Source organism: Emys orbicularis, chromosome 11, assembly GCF_028017835.1.
Source record: "Emys orbicularis isolate rEmyOrb1 chromosome 11, rEmyOrb1.hap1, whole genome shotgun sequence".
Lineage (NCBI taxonomy): Eukaryota > Metazoa > Chordata > Testudines > Emydidae > Emys > Emys orbicularis.
This window is the reverse complement of record NC_088693.1, coordinates 13,613,763-13,632,613: the sequence shown is the minus strand read 5'-3', so window position 1 is coordinate 13,632,613 and position 18,851 is coordinate 13,613,763. Positions and strand designations below refer to the sequence as shown.

The following is an 18,851-nucleotide window of genomic DNA, read 5'->3' as shown; positions in this document are numbered from 1 at the left end:
TTTGCAGGGAGTGTAGGATGGAGTTTGGACTTTGGATACGGCAATAATAAATGTTAACTCGAGCCTGTGATAAGACAGCCCTTTACTTATCATTCTCATATTATTACTCCTTACCCAAAAGCATTATTTGCATGCTATCAAATGCAATAAGAGATTGTGCAAAAGTTGACCATTTTATTATTCAGTGAGTGTATTATTCTTGATTTGAAGTATTTGGAGATTTTATCACTGCCAGGGCCAGAGTATGTAAAACAGATTACATGTATTACATTTCACATTACCCTTTTCCTAAAGCTCTTTCTCACCGACTTTGCAGATGCACCTTATTTTGAATGGCTTGACTGGTCGTTCTCCTTACTGCAATGAGGGCATATTGGTGATGAAAACCTTCCTTCCTCTAGTTATTTTGGTGGTGGTCTTTTGGTGCTAAAAATGTTAGTGTGAATAGCACCCATATATGAAAGAAAAAAAGAAGTTTACTGTGATGGAATACACTCCGTATTCACACCCTACATACTACTGTAATAATCTTTGTACAAAGTATGCCTACTGAGGTATCATTTGAAAACTCATAATTGGCTGGACAGTATTGTCCTGATAAAATATGTTTGGCAACCTTGTATGTGAAGTTATAAGATTCCCTTGTATAATGTTATTAACCCGTGTTCCAAAGCCCATAGCCCTGCCCAAGCAGATGTCGCAAACAGGTCTGTTCTAAATAAAGGAATGTATGCTTGCCTTAATTTGAATTTAAGCAGTAAACAGAATAATCAAGCAGGAAGGGAAAACAAAGGAAGCTCAAACAGGTGGAAAAAAACAGCAGGGAATATCCTTCCACATAAACTCTTTGTCTTCTGGTTCTCACCTGGAAATGTTTTCCAAGAGGGGGACTGAAACTATAAAAAAAGAGGCACAAACACCCCAAAGCACCCCACCTTCCTCCCTGTCTGTCTCTGGCATCACACCTTAGAAGACAAAGGAAAACAGCCATTGGACTCTGGGTGTAGGGCGCGGGGGGGAGGGGGTGGCATTCCTGACCTAAAGAGTTTAGTCAGTAATCTGCTGGAGCATGAAAGCCTGCTGGAACAAGAGAATTTCTTAAGTAGATACTAGAAAGTGTTTTATCTTTATTTTTCTTGTAACCATTTTTGATTTTTATGCCTCATTACTTGTACTCACTTAAAATCTATTTCTTTCTTTAAAATCTATATATAAAGGCTTGGAAAGATTAGATTTTTATCGGTAAAAAGTTGATTAATGTAAATTTCACCATTCACACACAAATCAACAAAAAATATTTCCACCAATAATAATTGAAATTTACAGATAGGCAACATAAGAAAAATGCTGCTTCAGAACTTAATGGAGTTTGATTTAAGGCTAAAATTTTGACATATGATGTTGACAGTTTGTGTTGTAACAATTATAAAGCTTTAATTTTTTGAATCTCAGTGTGTACTGTCATTAAACAATTATTGTCTGACCCCCGATAATTTCTCGCAGCTGTGAAAATGTAAATTGATTAAAATTGAAAAAATGCTTAAAAGTAAACATCAGTATTATCTGTCAAAATTATTTTTAAAAAATCAAATTCTGCCAAGCCTAGAGAGAGAGAGAGAGAGAGAGAGGGATACAGGTATGTATCTACACTGCTTAACCTAGAATTGCAAGGTTCTATCGTCCATTAAACTAGTCTCTGAGCCACAAGAATGCAGGTTGGCCTGTCCAAGGCAGCACCTGCACAACAGGGTCCCGGTCCATAACTGGAGCTCCTAGGTGCTACGATAATACAAACAAATAATAATTTTAAGATATCGGTGTCCCTTTAAAGGTACTAAGCAATCCCCATTATAACACACACAGTTTTCACACACATAGCTTTCCACAATAATAACCTCATGGCTGAGATCTTCCATGGCTGATCTTTGCCTAAAAGTGTTTTTGTTGTTTTACTTTGAAAAGGTTGAGTAAAATTATTGGCTGACTTTAGTTATGATAGAATGAAAAGAAATACATTTTTCCATTGATTATAAAGTCCACAGTTATCCTAGATAGGATTTTAAAAAATGATTACAGAAGGAAATACACATATACACACACACACACGCAGAGAGAGAGAGAGGTGTTTCAAGACAAATAATAGCAGCAGCAAAGGGAGTAATTATTATTAATTATTATAGTATCATCCAAATATTCACCTCTTCCTCCTCTCAACCACTTTAGTGAAGGGTGAATTTCAACACATAATTGGAACTAGCTCAATTCTAACTAAGTATAGGCAATTTCTACTTTCCCATATTTTTCTCTTTCAGAGCAACAAAGAAATTAAAGGTAAACAACTACGTTAAAGCAACTTTAAGATTGCAGTTAAATTGCAAAAGATCAAGAAATACAAAAGTTAATGTTTCAATAACAATGTAAACTTGGCTAGATTGCATAGGTGTTGTATTATATTGGGCCTATTTTTCTGGCAGAATTTACTATACTACCATAAAATATACATGATTTACGTATGTCATGTTTACAATTAATTCTGGGTTGTGAATCTACTTGTATTTAGTTTGATGTTCGTTAATTAATTTTTACATAAACAGGTAATTAACAATTTTTAAAAAATCAGATTTAATAATAAAATGTTTACCCAGCTGGTTGTCCATCAAAAATCTTGTTTCTTCCTGAACCAACTTGGCCAATACCATACACCAGCTAAAGGCCCCTAATCTCAATCAAAGTAGTGTTGGTTTCTCAAATAAGCCAACTAGAGACTAAGACCCAGATCCCTGAAGATATTTAGGTGCCCATCTGTTTCTTTAGGCACCTAAGTACACCATTTAGGAGCCACTGACGTTTCCAAAGCCATCATTCAGCTGTCGCCTAATGCCATAGCCACCTAAATCCCCTGGGTGCCTAAATTTTCATTCATCAGCATTTTCAAAGCAGCCAAAGCACTACTGCCACATCTGGCTAACAAGCAACTCAAAGCCCTAGCTCAAGGCAAAGCCCTGGAGGCCCTGAAGCAGGATTTTTGAACTCAGCAGGGCCTGTCTCACCAACGGGGCCTGAGCCTGTAGACGTGCTCTGAGCAGACTTGAGACATGTCACACTCAACAGCAGGAGGACCCCATGCAGGCTGCTGGGGGAGCAGCAAAGCTTCCATACATGCAGCTGGGCAGAGGGAAACATGGGCCGAGTGTAAGGGGTATCAAGTGAGAGCAGAAGACAGTGACAGTCAGTTTTGGCTGCTAAGGTATGGATGCCCTAAGCAACTGACCAGGCTTAGGTGCCTAACTCCAGGAGAGTGTTCATGGCTGAGTATCCTGAGTGGAGGGAAGTGCCTATCTCTGGCTAACCAGCCAGATCAGCTGCTTGGGTCTACCCAGCATTTCACTGCTCATTAGTTCAGCCAGTTTCCCGCTTAGCTTGCTGGTGTGATGGGTCTGCAAAGCTTACAAGTACAATTCACATTAACCCTCTCCCCACTGCATTTCCCTTTCCCTGAGCCAGATGAGGGGAAAGGTCTTGACCCAGGAAGTGGCAGGGCTCTGTTTTGGGAGCAGTGACCGCATGGAAGCCAGGAGCTGCAGGGACACTGAAGCCGCGGCTTCATGGCAAGGTGGAGAGCTGGAGAGAAGCTGGAGGGAGGCAGGCGAGCTGCATGGAGAATAGTCCGTGAGTGCTGGACATTCGAGTTGCGTGCAGGTCTGTGTGGGACTTATGGGAAAGAAGCAGCTGCAGCCGGATAGGGAGCCAGTGCAGAGGGGCCCCAATGAAAGACGATAACTGAGACTGGCTTGGCAACCCGCAAGCTCCTATTTGCTTTGAATAGACTCTGGACCAGAGAGGGCACCCCAGGCACTAGGCCTGAAGAGCCCTGACCTGACTCTCAATTGGACAAACACTTACCATTATCACTCACTATGGACTGTAACTGTTTAAGCCTCTGTACTATGGTATTTGCAACCTTTCCCCTTCCTGCCAGCCCTAGTAAAATAGCCTTTTCTTGAGCCACGTGTCTGCGTGGTCACAGGGACCTACCAGGGCTAGCTCCTGAAAGCCCCTAGTGCTCGCTTCTGAGTTGTGGTGCACCTGCTCCTATCACACTACTGGCACCCTAGAGCAGTGGCTCTCAATCTTTCCAGACTCCGGTACCCCTTTCAGGAGTCTGATTTGTCTTGCATACCCCAAGTTGCACCTCACTTAAAAACTATTTGCTTGCAAAATCAGACATAAAAATACAAACGTGTCACAGCACACTATTACTGAGAAACCGCTGACTGTCTCATTTTTACCATATAATTATAAAATAAATCAATTGGAATATAAATGTTGTACTTACATTTCTGTGTATACAGGTCTGTCGCATCTTACACTGGGGTTACATTCCGCAGTCAGCGCGTAAAGCGAAAATCGCATATAGTCAAAATTACATTGAGTGTAATGGTGGGCGGAATCGCCCGCACTACAGGTACAGTATTAAAATGGTTATTTTTCTCTTTTTTTGTTGTTTTTGTTTTTGCCGACCGCGTAAAGCTGAAATCGCGCATGTTAAATGTGCGTAAGATGCGACAGACCTGTAGTATGTAGAGCAATATAAACAAGTTATTGCCTGCAATTTTAGTTTTTACTGACTTCGCTAGTGCTTTTTATGTAGCCTGTTGTAAATTTAGGCAAATATCTAGCTGAGTTGATGTATCTCTTGGATAGACCCCTGCGTACCCACAGGGTACATGTACCACTGCCCTAGAGGTTTGATGTACTCCAGCACTGAGCAGCACCAATCATTACACTGGCTTCTGAGGATGCCTTCCATAGCCGCCTAAGTCTCTCCATGCAATGTATGTAGCCTGGGCTCCTAGCTCAGGACTGAAAATTCCACTGGGAAGCAAGCCAACCTAAGGGTTAGATGTTACACCACTTAGTGGAGCAACACCTAACCAACTACCTTTAAGGATTTGGGCCTAAGCTCCTGATTCTGCAGACAGTTATCCACATGTTTATCTTTACACACATGAACATTACCACTGGCTTTAGTAGGACTGCCTGCATAAGAGTGGCCTTGATTTAGCAAGATAGCAAGGATGTGCCCAACTTTAAACTCAGAAGCAGTCCCATAGAAGTCAATGGGACTACAGTAACTCCTCACTTAACGTTGTAGTTATGTTCCTGAAAAATGTGACTTTAAGCGAAATGATGTTAAGCGAATCCAATTTCCCGATAAGAATTAATGTAAATGAGGGGGTTAGGTTCCAGGGAAATTTTTTTCACCAGACAAAATACTATATTTTTATATATATATATATATATATATATATATATATATATATATATATATATATATATATATATATATATATATATATATATATATATATATATATATATACACACACACACAGTATAAGTTTTAAACAAACAATTTAATACTGGCACACAGTGATGATGATTGTGAAGCTTGGTTGAGGTCGAGGAGTCAGAAGGTGGGATATTTCCCTTACTGCTAAATGATGAACTAGCAATTGGCTGAACCCTCAAGGGTTAACTCTCTCACTCTACAAGGCAGCAGGAATGGAGGGAGATATGCGCATTTCCCCTTTAAGTACACTGCCTTGTTAATTAGATCAGCTTGCTGAGACCGCAGCTGCTGCAAGCTCCCTCCGTCCTGAGCCCTGGTGTGTCCCCCCTGCTCTACGGAAGATGGGGTAAGCGGGGGGGAGGGGGACACCCTGACATTAGCCCCCCCTCTTCCTTCCCTCCCCCCGCACAGCAAGCAGGAGTCTCGGGGAGCAGCTCCAAGACAGAGGGCAGGAGCAGCACATGGCAGTGGGGGGAGGGACAGCTGCAATTGCTAGCCTGCTGGGCAGCTGCTGCGCAGGGAACTTAGGGGAGCGGGGAGCTGATAGGGGGGCTGCCGGTCCACCCTGGTTCCAAGCCCCCACCAGCTAGCTGCAACGGGCTGCTCTTCCTGCAAGCAGTGGACAAAACAGGCGGCTGCCAAACGACGTTAGAAGGGAGCATTGCACAACTTTAAATGAGCATGTTCCCTAATTGATCAGCAACGTAACAACAAAACAACGTTAACCGGGACAACTTTAAGTGAGGAGTTACTGTATTCATGTTTAAAGAAAGGCACAAGCTCTTAAAAACCTTGCTGAACCAGAGCCTTAGGGCATAGTGTTTGCGCGCTTGGGGCTAAGTCACACAAGGACCGGGTCATATGGACTTCTTACCAGGAAAACAGTTTTGTGCAGTTTGCCTGAGCCTGAGTTTGCTTAGCAAAGCCACATGCAAGTGGAGTTTTCTCAGTCCATTCCCCTTCTTGTGGCCACAAAATGAGGGCCCGTTTGCACTGAAAAGTTACATCAGCATAGCTAAAAGAACGAGGAGTACTTGTGGCACCTTAGAGACTAACACATTTATTTGAGTATAAGCTTTCGTGGGCTAAAACCCACTTCATCGGATGCATGCAGTATATCACTCAGGGGGTGTGAAAAATCCACACCCTTGAGACATGTAGTTAGGCGGACCTAGCCACCCGTGTAGACAGCACTAGGTCAACAGAAGGATTCTTCTGTCAACATAGGTACCGTTTCTCGGGGAGGCGGATTACCTACAGTGATGGGAGAACCCCTTCCATTGCTGTAGTAAGTGTCTACACTGAAGTGCTACAGCGGCAGAGCACTGCAACTATGCAGCTGTAGCAACTTAAGTGTAGACATAGCCTAAGGCCTGGTCTACACTAAAAAGTTAGGTTGACCCAGTTTCGTCGCTCAGGAGTGTGAAAAATCCAGACCCCTGAGAGGTGTAGTTAAGCTGACATAACCCCTGGGGTAGACAGCACTAGGTCAGTGGAAGAATTCTTCCATCAACCTAGCTACCACCTCTTGGGGAGGTGGATTACCTATGCTGACAGGAGAACCACTCCCATCGTCATCGGTAGTCTCTACACTGAAGCATTACAGCAGTGCAGCTGTGCCACTATTGCATTTCAAGTGTAGACATGCCCTGAGACAATTCAATTTTCTTGCATTTATGAGCCAGGAGTAACTACTCTCCAGTGAGCTCAGGAGGTGGAAAGATATAACAGCAAATACACACAACCAGTCTAGACCCCCACAACATAGAAATATGACCTGCAAAATAAACATAATTGGCACAGGATTTATTGACTACATCCCATTTTGTGATGAGCCTAAAACAGAAAGGGAACATAGGAAGTGTAAAATTTGATGACGCAGATAATGTATTCAGAGGACAAAATTGTAGTAGGCCAACACCCGAAGAAAAACCACAAGAATGATTTTTTTACTGACCCTGCAAAATTTGCTACATGGTACAAAAGTGAAGTGGAAAACATACAGTTCAGAGTCTGGGGGAAGCATAGTCTCAGAATTCACTACAGTCTTGAATCAAAATGCAGATAATATACATTACAGATGATTTAAGCAAAGATTTTGAGATAGAGAGAATGCAAAAGTCTGAATTTACCATAAAAATGTGAAAACTAAAGTAACAGAATTTTCAACAAGGAGAAAAATACTAGAAATAGAGTGTTATGAAAGAAAATTGTCTCTTCAGGAAAATGTATTTGTAAAGGAAATAAATTAAAAAGTCCTGGTAAAATTGCTACAAGATTAACATAAATAAGTAGTATTTATCGATAAATATATTGCTCAGAAATGGAAACAAGAAGAATGGGAAAAGAAGTCTTAATCACCTAAATGCTACACATTGAGAAGGAGCTCATCCGAATTCAATACAGGTAGGAAAATAGAAGATAATGGGCCAGGTTCTGATCTTTGGTACACCCGTGTGAGGTCCCAATCCTACAAGTTATAGCCCATGCACAATAACTTGTGTCATCAGGGCCTAAATCTAGAGAATTTCCACTAAAGTCCATGGAGTCGCTCCAGACATTTATTGCTATAATTGAAATCAGAATCTGGCAGTAAGGTAAGGATGTCTGATGACGCAGCAAAAAGCACAACTTCCTTTTTTTTTTTTAAAAAAAGTACTTTCTGCCGAGTGCCGAAGAAAATAAAGTGATCAGTAATTCATTGTAGGATGGGAAAGAATAAGTAAGAAAAGACAAAGGGAATAAAACTTTATGAGTGGAGATATTTTTGCTGACGGCACAGGTAGAGATATATAACTACAAGCTTGCTGGTAACAGATAAGGATGTTTACAGTCTTCACTCACAATCCAAGGTGAGAGGCTGGAGATGTTGTAAATACAATGGGGTTGGGGGGTGTCTGTCAGTGCTGTGCTTTTGGAAATACAAACACATGCAGCAACTACTATTAGGGGAAGACAGGGAAGGGAACTGCCCTTCATTACAAGGAGACATCTTAAGGCTCCCAAGAGAGAGGTTTATTTATTTTATGTTTAGGCATTTCCATGGCTGCTCATCATTGGGGTATCTGATAAGCCAACACAGGAAGTAATTTTAGGTCTGACTAAATGATCACAATGATCCCTTCTGGCCTTGGCGTCTATCAAAATTTCCAGAGTTTGGGGGTAGAAATCCACACACCTCTTATGAGCCGCAGCTGTCTGTATGAAAGTGTGATACATATTTTTGAGAAAGTCTTGAGCAAATTAAAACAAGGGTGTATAATAAAAAATGCCTTTGCAACACTAACTAGAGTATTTACTACATGCCCTTATATCTATACTAGGGCATACAGTTAATGCAGGCTTGTTATGTGTATATAACATTCAAAACCTGAGCTCAATCCTGCTCCCATTAAAATCAATGGCAAAATTCCCATTGACTTCAGTGAAGCAGGATCAAGCCCTGTGTGCTCCTAGTTCAGTAGCACTGAGCACTCAGAAAAGTAGAGGCAAAAGCCTAAATAAAAGTGGAGTGATGCTTTCTTACTATAACAGCACTAGCAGCTGCTGCTGCAGACAATACCGCCCTTTGCAGAAGTGAGGGGAAATCGAACAACAGGTGATATTTTCTTCCAAGGCTATTTTATTCTTAATGGAGCATGTGAGAGATTTCTCACTGGTTCAGATTTTGTTCACAGCTCCGCTAGCATAAATCAGGAGCAGCTCAATGTAAAATAAGATTGGAATCAGACCCTCTATGTGCACCCCTTCCCCCCCCTACATGTGGAGATGAGGGTTTAGTGAGCAGAATGGATGTGTTTAACCTTCTGGACAAAGAGATGCTCCAAGTATTAACCCCATCCAGAAACTTTCAAAGTGCCAGCTTAGAGCCCTGGAGGAAAAGATGGTATTGATTGTATTGTATTTTTAGAGTAGTTTAGGAGAACACTTGCTCTCTCCCCTTACTCAAAGATTTGAACATTTGGGGGCCAGAGGAAGGCGAGGTGTTCATACTGTGTAGGGTCTTCAATTCTGCAGTCACCCCACTTTTTTTTCCAAAGGAGACAGTGTTATCAACATTGAGGATTTGCCCCAGTAATAGCCATTAGTGGGCAGCTACAAAAACAATCCCTAGCATAAAATGGCTAATTTACTGTAAGCAGTAAAGGTGCAGCTCACCCTCGCTTGAAACCAGAGTAAACTGTACCAATGCAAACTGCAGTATATATCAGTGTTGGTTGTTTACACTACGATTTTGTACTAGTTTAGCTATAACAGCGGCTTACATCCTCGATGCTGACAAAGTCCAAATGGGCTCCAAAGCATGCCACAAGGTCTGGTAAAAGAGATGGGTGGGAATTTGTTCATTACTTTAGTTTTGGTTTTTTTGGTTGAGTCCTTTTATTGAGATTCAATCAACTGGGTACTTTGTTATTTATTTTTGCACATATTTAATGACGTAAGGTTAGGATGTTCCATAAGGAAAAAAGTAAATCACTTACACATCCATCTCTTCGTGAGACTTTGAGCTCCTACAAATGAGTATTTTAGCTAATCCAAATTTGTTTAGTGGAGAGTATACTCTCATTTCTATGCATGTTATGCTTTAATAAAACCTAGCACACATTTTATAGCACTTTTCTTCTTCAAAGCTCTTTACGAACATTATCTAATTGATCCCACAGTGACTGTCTGAGGCGAGTATACAGTATCGCCAACCCCAAGAGTTCAAAAATCATGAGTCAGGCTTCAGAAAATTATGAGATTGGCTTAAACATCATAGGCTCTTTAAAAATATATTCCATTTCCTTTTGCCTCTTGGTTTGTTAGCCTCCACTTGTCTCCAGTCATGTTTCCAAGCTTTTCTCTGCAGCCATGTGAGCTGGAAAGTTACTTTTTAAAAAATGAAAGCGGAGGTTCTCACCTCATCACATGCCTCCAGCAGCTGGGGCTTTACAAAAACCACCAAACACCGTAAAACTCGTGCTAGAAATCAAACAAGCTGGCAATACTGCAAAGAGATATTATTTTCCCTGCTCCCAGCAGCTTTGTATTTTGCTTCATCCCATTTTGTGTCCTTTTGTTTGATTTTTACCATTAACAAAAGCCAGGTTTACCCACCGCAAGCCGCCCACCCAGGATGGCTGACACACAACCGCTTGTTTTGGCCCCAATCCTGTCAAGGAACTGACTGAGGAGATATCTGAGCCATTAGCGATTATCTTTGAAAAGTCATGGAAGACGGGAGAGATTCCAGGAGACTGGAAAAGGGCAAATATAGTGCCAAACTATATAAAGGGAAATAAGGATAGCCTGGGGAATTACAGACCAGTCAGTTTAACTTCTGTACCCGGAAAGATAATGGAGCAAATAATTAAGCAATCAATTTGCAAACATCTAGAAGATCATAAGGTAATAAGTAACAGTGAACATGGATTTGTCAAGAACAAATCATGTCAAACCAACCTGATAGATTTCTTTGACAGGGTAACAAGCCTTGTGGATGGGGGGGAAGCGGTAGACGTGGCATATCTTGACTTTAGTAAAGATTTTGTTACTGTCCCTCATGACCTTCTCATAAATAAACTAGAGAAATGCAACCTAGATGGAGCTACTATAAGCTGGGTGCAAAATTGGTTGGAAAACTACTCCAAGAGAGTAGTTATCAGTGGTTCACAGTCATGCTGGAAGGGCATAACGAGTGGAGTCCCGCAGGGATCAAATCTGGGTCCAGTTCTGTTCAATATCTTCATCAATGATTTAGATAATGGCACAGAGTACACTTATAAAGTTTGCGGATGATACCAAGCTTGGAGGGGTTGCAAGTGCTTTGGAGGATAGGATTAAAATTCAAAATGATCTGGACAAACTGGAGAAATGGTCTGAAGTAAATAGGATGAAATTCTATAAGGACAAATGCAAAATACTCCATTTAGGAAGGAACAATCAGTTGGACACATATAAAATGGGAAAATACTGCCTAGGAAGGAGTACTGTGGAAAGGGATCTGGGGGTCATAGTGAACCACAAGCTAAATATGAGTCAACAGTGTAAAACTCTTGCAAAAAAAGCGAACATCATTCTGGGATGTATCAGCAGGAGTGTTGTAAGCAGGACACGAGAAGTAATTCTTCTGCTCTACTCCTTGCTGATTAGGCCTCAACTGGAGTATTGTGTCCAGTTCTGGGTGCCACATTTCAGGAAAGATGTGGACAAATTGGAGAACGTCCAGAGAAGAGCCACAAAAATGATGAAAGGTCTAGAAAACATGACCTATGAAGGAAGATTGAAAAAATTGTGTTTGTTTAGTCTGGAAAATAGAAGACTGAGAGGGGACATGATAACAGTTTTCAGGTACGTAAAAGGTTGTTACAAGGAGGAGGGAGAATTGTTCTTCTTAACCTCTGAGGATAGGACAAGAAGCAATGGGCTTAAATTGCAACCAGGGAGGTTTAGGTTGGACATTAGGAAAAACTTCCTGTCAGCGTGGTTAAGCATGGAATAAATTGCCTAGGGAGGTGGTGGAATCTCTGTCATTGGAGGTTTTTAAGAGCCGGTTAGACAAACACCTGTCAAGGATGGTCTAGATCAGTGGTTCCCAAACTGGGGTTTGTGAACCCCTGGGGGTTCGCAAAATGTTACAGGGGGTTCTCGGGGGGAAATTCCTTAATGGTGGACAGAGGTGTCCCTAGAGACCCTGGGCAGCATGGGGCCAGCAGCCCAGAGCCCCTAGACTTCCAAAAGCTAAGCAGATCAAAGCAAGCAGATCTATCACACTGAGGAGACTTCACCTCCCTTTCCATTTCTTATAAGGAGTCTCGAAGGTAGATATTTTTTGCTGTTTTTAAAATTAAATAGGCAGCTAGTATTGTTTTTTAAATTATTATGAAGAACAAGTTTAAGCTTTGTTGTAACGTGCGTTGTTTGCCTGGACTGCTCAAGACCTGAATGCTTGTGTAGGAGGAACTCTTTGAGTTGGCTTCCTAAATACCTTCATGCTGTTTCACATCTGATACTCCTTGATGAAACATAGGAGCCTTGTCTTATAACAGGCTTATTCAAAGTGATACAGGCTATGAAAGTGAGATCTTGGAAGAGTGTTGCCGTTTTCATAACGCAATAAAAATACTGTAATGATAAATAATAATTAATAATACATAGTAATAAGCATGTCACAAAAACAAACTTTATATTTCCAAGATCTTTTATAATTTATACTCAGGTAAAGGAGAAAATCCCTGGAAATATTCATTTTTAAGAGGGGGTTCACAAGACTGGACATTTTAGTGAAAGGGGTTCACAGGTTGTTAAAGTTTGGGAACTACTGGTCTAGATAATACTTAGTCCTGGCATGAGTGCAGGTGACTGGACTAGATCAGTAGTTCTCAAAGCCGGTCCGCCGCTTGTTCAGGGAAAGCCCCTGGCCTGCCGGCCGGTTTGTTTACCTGCCGCGTCCGCAGGTTTGGATGATCACGGCTCCCACTGGCCGCGGTTCACCGCCCTTCCCGCAGCCCCCATTGGCCTGGAGCAGCGAACCGCAGCCAGTGGGAGCCGCGATCGGCCGAACCTGCGGACGTGGCAGGTAAACAAACCGGCCCGGCCCGCCAGGGGCTTTCCCTGAACAAGCGGCGGACCGGCTTTGAGAACCACTGGCCTAGATGACCTCTCCAGTCCCAGCCAGCCCTGTGATACTGAGATTAACACACATGTTTAAAATTAACTTGCTCTGGAGCTCATGTCACTGAACTAGCCAGAGCTGCTCAGGGGTCCAAAGCTTAGCCCCAGGAGGACCCACCCCTGGTGTGGACCAGGGAGGAAGGGCCTCTGGCCCTGCCCAGGCTGGAGACCCCAGACCCCCTAGGGACAGAGGGGAGAGACCACAGGGGCTCCGGGTGTTGCTGTCCAGCTCCCTCTCCTTCCACCCCCCGCTTCCCTCCATCGCCCTCGCCCCCGCCTCTGCCCCCGGCTGCCTGCCGCCGCCCGCGCCCTTTCCTGGCTCCCAGCAGTCGCTTGTTGCTCTGCTCGGAGCGCTTCGCTAACCTCCGCCTCCCTCCCTCCTTTGTGGCTGCGGCCGCCGCCCCCGGGCTGCACTGCTGCTGACTCAGCCAAAGGGGAAACTCAAAGGGCAGGAGCCAGCCCTGCCTTGCCGCAGCCCCCGGCTTCCCTGACCCCGGCAGGATGTTGGCCGGCTGGCTGCTGCCCCCCGCTGTCCCGGCCGGGACCCTCCAGCTCTGAACTGGGCGCTGGCAGCGAGAGCTTGTTGTCAGCACCTGAAGCGAAGCAAAGCAAAGTTTCTCTCTGGTCTCCTCCTCGCTGCAGGCAGCCGGAGCCAGCATGACAGCCATAGCGGTGCAGGTAATGAGGGGACTCCGGGGCCCCGAGTGCCTGGCTGGGGGGCGATCTCGGCTGTTTTGACTAGACAGATGCAATCAGTGTTGATGCAGAGACGCTGGGTTCCTGCTGTGTTTTTTTCCCCCTTTGTTCTCCCGCTGGAGGCTTAAATGTTTATCACCCTGCAAGCTGAACTTGCTATGCTGAGTTCTTGCTACCTGTTGCTCTTTATAGTCTTCTTTGTGCACAAAAATAAAAAAACCTTCCTCCAGATGTACCTTTCCGGGTCCCTTTTTAAATAAAAAGGAGAGCTTCTCTAGGAGCAGAGCAGAGTATTGGTACATTAGTCTCATCCAAATAATGGAAAGTGACCGGGGTTAGGAAGGGACCTATTGCCTTCGAAATCTAATCTGACCTTTCTTCGGAGAGATTTCTTCATTACCGCAAAGTGTACCCAAAAGCTGTATTCTTACTGTTCCGTGTCTTGGTTTAAATCCTCTCAATGATCATTTAACACCAAGCCTTCCTTTTACTAGCTGCAGGACAAACTAGTACATGGTTATTAGTATAATAAGTGGCTGGGAAGTGCCTAGGTCTGGAAAAATGATTTGCACCATACTGTAACAACAAGAGTTTGCTCTTATTTAGAAAGCAAGAGATTTTTATAAACAAGTGGCTATAGTGTGAGACTTGTCTATCCAGTTAGTCCTAATACTAATTAATAAATCAAAGTTGGTCCATTTCCCTTCCCTACCCCCACAGTATTGTGTGTTGTTTACAAAGTTCTCCATCACTGACATGTTACGTACACTTCAGCAGTATGACTCTTCCTCTAAGCGTCTTGTGACGCTTTATATGAAAGATGATATTTTCAAAATAAAGTACATCAGTATGGTGAAGGGAGGTGTTTAGGCTTGGTGACAGAGGGAACTCGCTGACAATGAGCTCTCTTAAGCGGTGGAACACTGTAATCTCCCAACGAAAGTGAGTGAAGCCCCCTCATTTGAGAAATGTAAAACTGGACTGGACCAAACTGTAGAACACGTTCTGGAGGAATCAATCCTGCACTGGCAAGGAGACTGACTGGACAAGCTAATCAGTCTAGACACCCCTAGATGGAGTCGGGTGTGGATTACAACATGCAGTGCTGCACCACTCTGAAAGAAGGCTTGCTGTTTGGGTGAGAACATACATATTGATGCTAGTAGCAGTAACTTACTTAGTAAGTACTTAGCAGTAGTTAGTCATTTGGGGATTTAGTTCTTCTTATTAAGCCCATCCATGTCAGAACCACCATATATGTCACTCTGAGATATCCAATTAAAGCTAGATTTCATTTATTTTAAAACAATTCCATTTATTTTAAAAATGTATATTGACCTTATCAGTGTAGCACATGGTGGGAATAAAACCAGATAAATATTAGTTGGTAACAAGCCAAACTCATGCCCACCTTTACCACCACCCCAGAAAATTAAGTAATCCAAGCATATATAAAGGAAGAATGGTCTGCTAGGGTTAACACGTAGGCTTGGAAAACAGGAGACCTGAGTTCTATTTCTAGCCCGGACACAGACTTTCTCTGACCTTGGGCAAGTCACTGCATTGCAAAGTTACTAAGGAGATTTAAGACCCATGAGTAGGAGATACAGAGTCCAAGGTCTTATGCAGCCTGGGTGTATTTTGTCTTTAGCTATCATGGAATGCATGGTTGAAAACCTACCTAAGGGGAGAGTGGGCAAGTGCTGGGGGATGGGGGAGGAGAGCAGCAGAATGCAGGGAGGCACAGAACAGCCTGTGTATTTGGGCTTTGGAGGCACCTGCTCTCACTGAGTCACAGGCAGTAGATTGGCAGGGGTAGTGTTATAAAATATTCCCTGTCAGAATGTGCTACTTTGCTGTTATTGAGCACGCTTGAGTGATACACAGGCAACCCTAGGCTACTGCAATAGCCATACTTGCCCCAGGCACCCAAATGCTATTTGCACAGGGGATTGGAGTAAATTAATGCTGACCTAGTCAGCAATGATGTGCATGCTGTTTAGTAGTATATAATATGACATTTTTGGAAGGGACTGACAGTAGAAGCTGTTGAACACTTTTGAAAATCTGACTCTAATTGTGGGTATTGAGCACCTGAAAATCGGGCTTTAAGACTGTAATCTTTGGGGCAGGGATTGTCTTTTTTCTTGGGAGTATGTATTGTTCCTAGTACAATTGGGCTCTGATCTCTGACTAAGAAATGTCAGTTCTGCCTTTATATTCCAGGATAATACAGGATTAATATCCTGGGACCGACACGGCTATAGGTGCACTGCGTAGGATGATACATGACTGTGCAAGGTTCCAGCATTATGACTCAATATCTTGTGGGTATCTTTGTACAGTACAATAATTTGAATAAAATCAGAGATTGTTTCCTCACGAATAGGATATTCTGTGAACGTACAGGCTCTAAAAACTGAGTACACTGAGCACTCACATACGATTTTAAAAACAACTCAAAGGATTAAAGATTTTAGAGTCTCATAAGTAACATTTTAGTGTTCATGTATTACTATTTTTAAAACTCTTGTTTTTAAAACCCTCTTGGCAGGTTCAGTATAATACTTCTGTCCCTACCATTTCCATTAGGCAAACAATTTTTTCCCCACTTTCCTTTTGGCTCATACACCAAACACTGCTCTGCATCATGTGTTTCCTGTTTGTGTTCTAGCACCATCAGCAGTGTTAGCCACACTCTAGGGATAAGGATTGTTAGTGACCTTGTGCCCCATTGGCTGGCTAGTTCTGGAGTGGCAGAGCACAAAGGATTGTTCACCATACAAAATGGGGCTGTTTTGACACTTGTGGTTTATTTTTGAGAGAACTGGATTTAAATAATATAAGTCAGATTGTGCTTGCCTTGCTTTACTCCTACTTTACTAGTAGTCCCATTGACTTCAGTGGGACTACTCCTGGTTGTAAGGGACTGTTTAATATGAACAAGGCTATCACAAGCTCCCCCCTAGTTTGAGGGTTCAGGCCCACACTCCTTATTCAGATAAAACTCCCATTGCCTTTCACAGAGTGCAGTATTGGGCTGATGATCTAATGGAGAATACTCTACAGATTCCAGTAGTTATAAAGAAGGTCAAAGCATGCTCCTAAAGTTATATGGCAGCTCTCTTTCTAATCTCCGAAAAAGCATATTACAGATTGTTTCATGAAGCGAGTTGGCCTGAGTCTCTTTTCACTAGCACAAATTGTATATCAAGAGGAATACCATTGAAATCGATGGTGTAACACCAGTTTTTCACCAGTGTAAGTGAGATGGGAATCGGGCCCAGTGAGTGTTTACGTTCATGAAGGCTGGGTTTCTATGGAGACTGCAGGAGTTAATGCACCCCAGCCCCCATTTCCCCCTTAGGCTCCTTTGACAATCTCAGCCTACATCTGGTGCATAGGAGGCATTGTTATCTTTAAGGTTGTAGTCATTTCCACTGGAACCTCCTCTTTTCCATGGCTAGTGCCTTTCTGAAAATTTAATCTTTTGGTCTGAAAGTTTCCATGCTTGGTTTCTGTTCCAAGGGTGACTTTTTTTCTTTTTCTTTTTTTAATTTGAGCAGAATCTCTATGTGGCCATCTTTGAGTGATAGGAGAGTGGGGGGGCGGGAATACACATTTCCCAATGTAAAGTAAGTTCTTATTTGCATTACAGTAGTGTCTTAAGGCCCCAGTCCTGACCAGGGCTCTATTGCTCTTGGCACTGTACAAATACACAGTCAGAGACAGTCCCTGCCCAAATCTAAAGTCCTGATCTTGAAAACACGTATGCATGTGCTTAACTTTCCATAAGTGAGTATGTAGTGAGGAGTCCTGCTAAAGTCAGCAGGACCATTCACATGTGCAAATTTAAGCACATGCATAAGTATTCACAGAATTGGGGCCTAAATGGACAAGACAGACAAAGTGAAGCAGAATAATGACTTGCACAAGGCTGCGGTCAAGCAGGGAAGTCAACACAGACAGCATGAGTCCCCATATGTTGCTTCAACCACAATACCATTCTTCTTCTCTAATTTTAAAGATATATGTACACTGCAGGATCTATTTAGTCATTCATGATATTAGGGCAGTGGTTTGAGCATTGGCTTGCTAAACCTAGGATTATGAGTTCAATCTTTAAGGGGGCCATTTAGGGATCTGGGGCAAAAATCTGTCTGGGGATTGGTCCTGCTTTGAGCAGGGGTTTGGACTAGATGACCTCCTGAAGTCCCTTCCAACCCTGATATTCTATGATGATTATTATTATTAATAATTTCTAAAGGCCTCTCCATTTTGTTCCTATGACTTAAATATATCTTGAATAGTAACTAAAACAGATTAATTTTGTAACTTATTTTCTTTTGTAATATCTCTTTTAAGGCACAGAGGTTGCTTGCTCACAGAAGACCCAAGAAATCATTCTTTGAGACGTTCATCAGAAGCCTCATTATTTTATGCGTGGCAATAGCAGTTGTCCTGTCATCAATTTCAGTTTGCGATGGCCACTGGCTTTTTGCAAAAGGACAGTTGTTTGGATTGTGGCACTTCTGCACCATAGGCAACAGCACCATATTGAAATGTGTCACTGATCTGAATCAGGCCAGTGTGGAAGGGATTAATTTTGGAATGATTCTTGCAAGAAGTGTGGTGTCTCTTGCTGTGGTTGTTGCAATATTTGGCCTGGAACTTCTGATGGTCTCCCAAGTCTGTGAAGACACTAATTCAAGACGAAAATGGTCAATGGGATCAGTCCTTATTCTTCTCTCATTTCTCTTGTCCTCCAGTGGAGTCCTGAGTTTTTTAATCCTCCTGAAGGACTACATTACCTTCATGGGCTTCACACTGACCTTTTGGTGTGAGTTCATTGCTGCCTGCCTTTTCTTCCTTAATGGAATGAGCGGACTTCACATTAACAACATAACATACCCGTGGAACAGAGCAAGAAAATTCTAGAACTGGTGGGAGTATTCTGCTTTTGTGTCATCAGCTTTGCCAGTTAGACTGGAAAAATCAGTCAAATGAAATTGGAAAAGGACATCAGGTTTTTAAAGTCATTTGCAAAGAGTAAAGGTTTGAGTCAGTCTGAGAATTTCATAGGATGTACCCACAGTTCACTGAGGATGGCTGCAGGGGAAAAATTAAGACCCGCTCTAGTTTTATA

At 42.6% G+C, this 18,851-nt stretch overlaps 1 protein-coding gene across 1 annotated transcript; it reads left to right on the top strand.

Moving 5' to 3' along the window:
- Window positions 1-13,666: 13,666 nt before the first annotated feature.
- On the top strand, window positions 13,667-18,643 carry TMEM37 (transmembrane protein 37). The gene is made up of 2 exons (XM_065412891.1): window positions 13,667-13,687; window positions 18,071-18,643. The coding sequence occupies exons 1-2, from the start codon at window positions 13,667-13,669 to the stop codon at window positions 18,641-18,643; spliced, it is 594 nt and encodes a 197-aa protein (XP_065268963.1).
- The last annotated feature ends 208 nt before the right edge of the window (window positions 18,644-18,851 follow it).

Excerpts from the sequence above, each read along its gene's own strand:
- TMEM37 (XM_065412891.1), top strand. The coding sequence starts at position 13,667 with ATGACAGCCATAGCGGTGCAG. Across the intron at positions 13,688-18,070 it reads TGACAGCCATAGCGGTGCAG|GCACAGAGGTTGCTTGCTCA; the intron begins GTAATGAGGGGA and ends ATCTCTTTTAAG.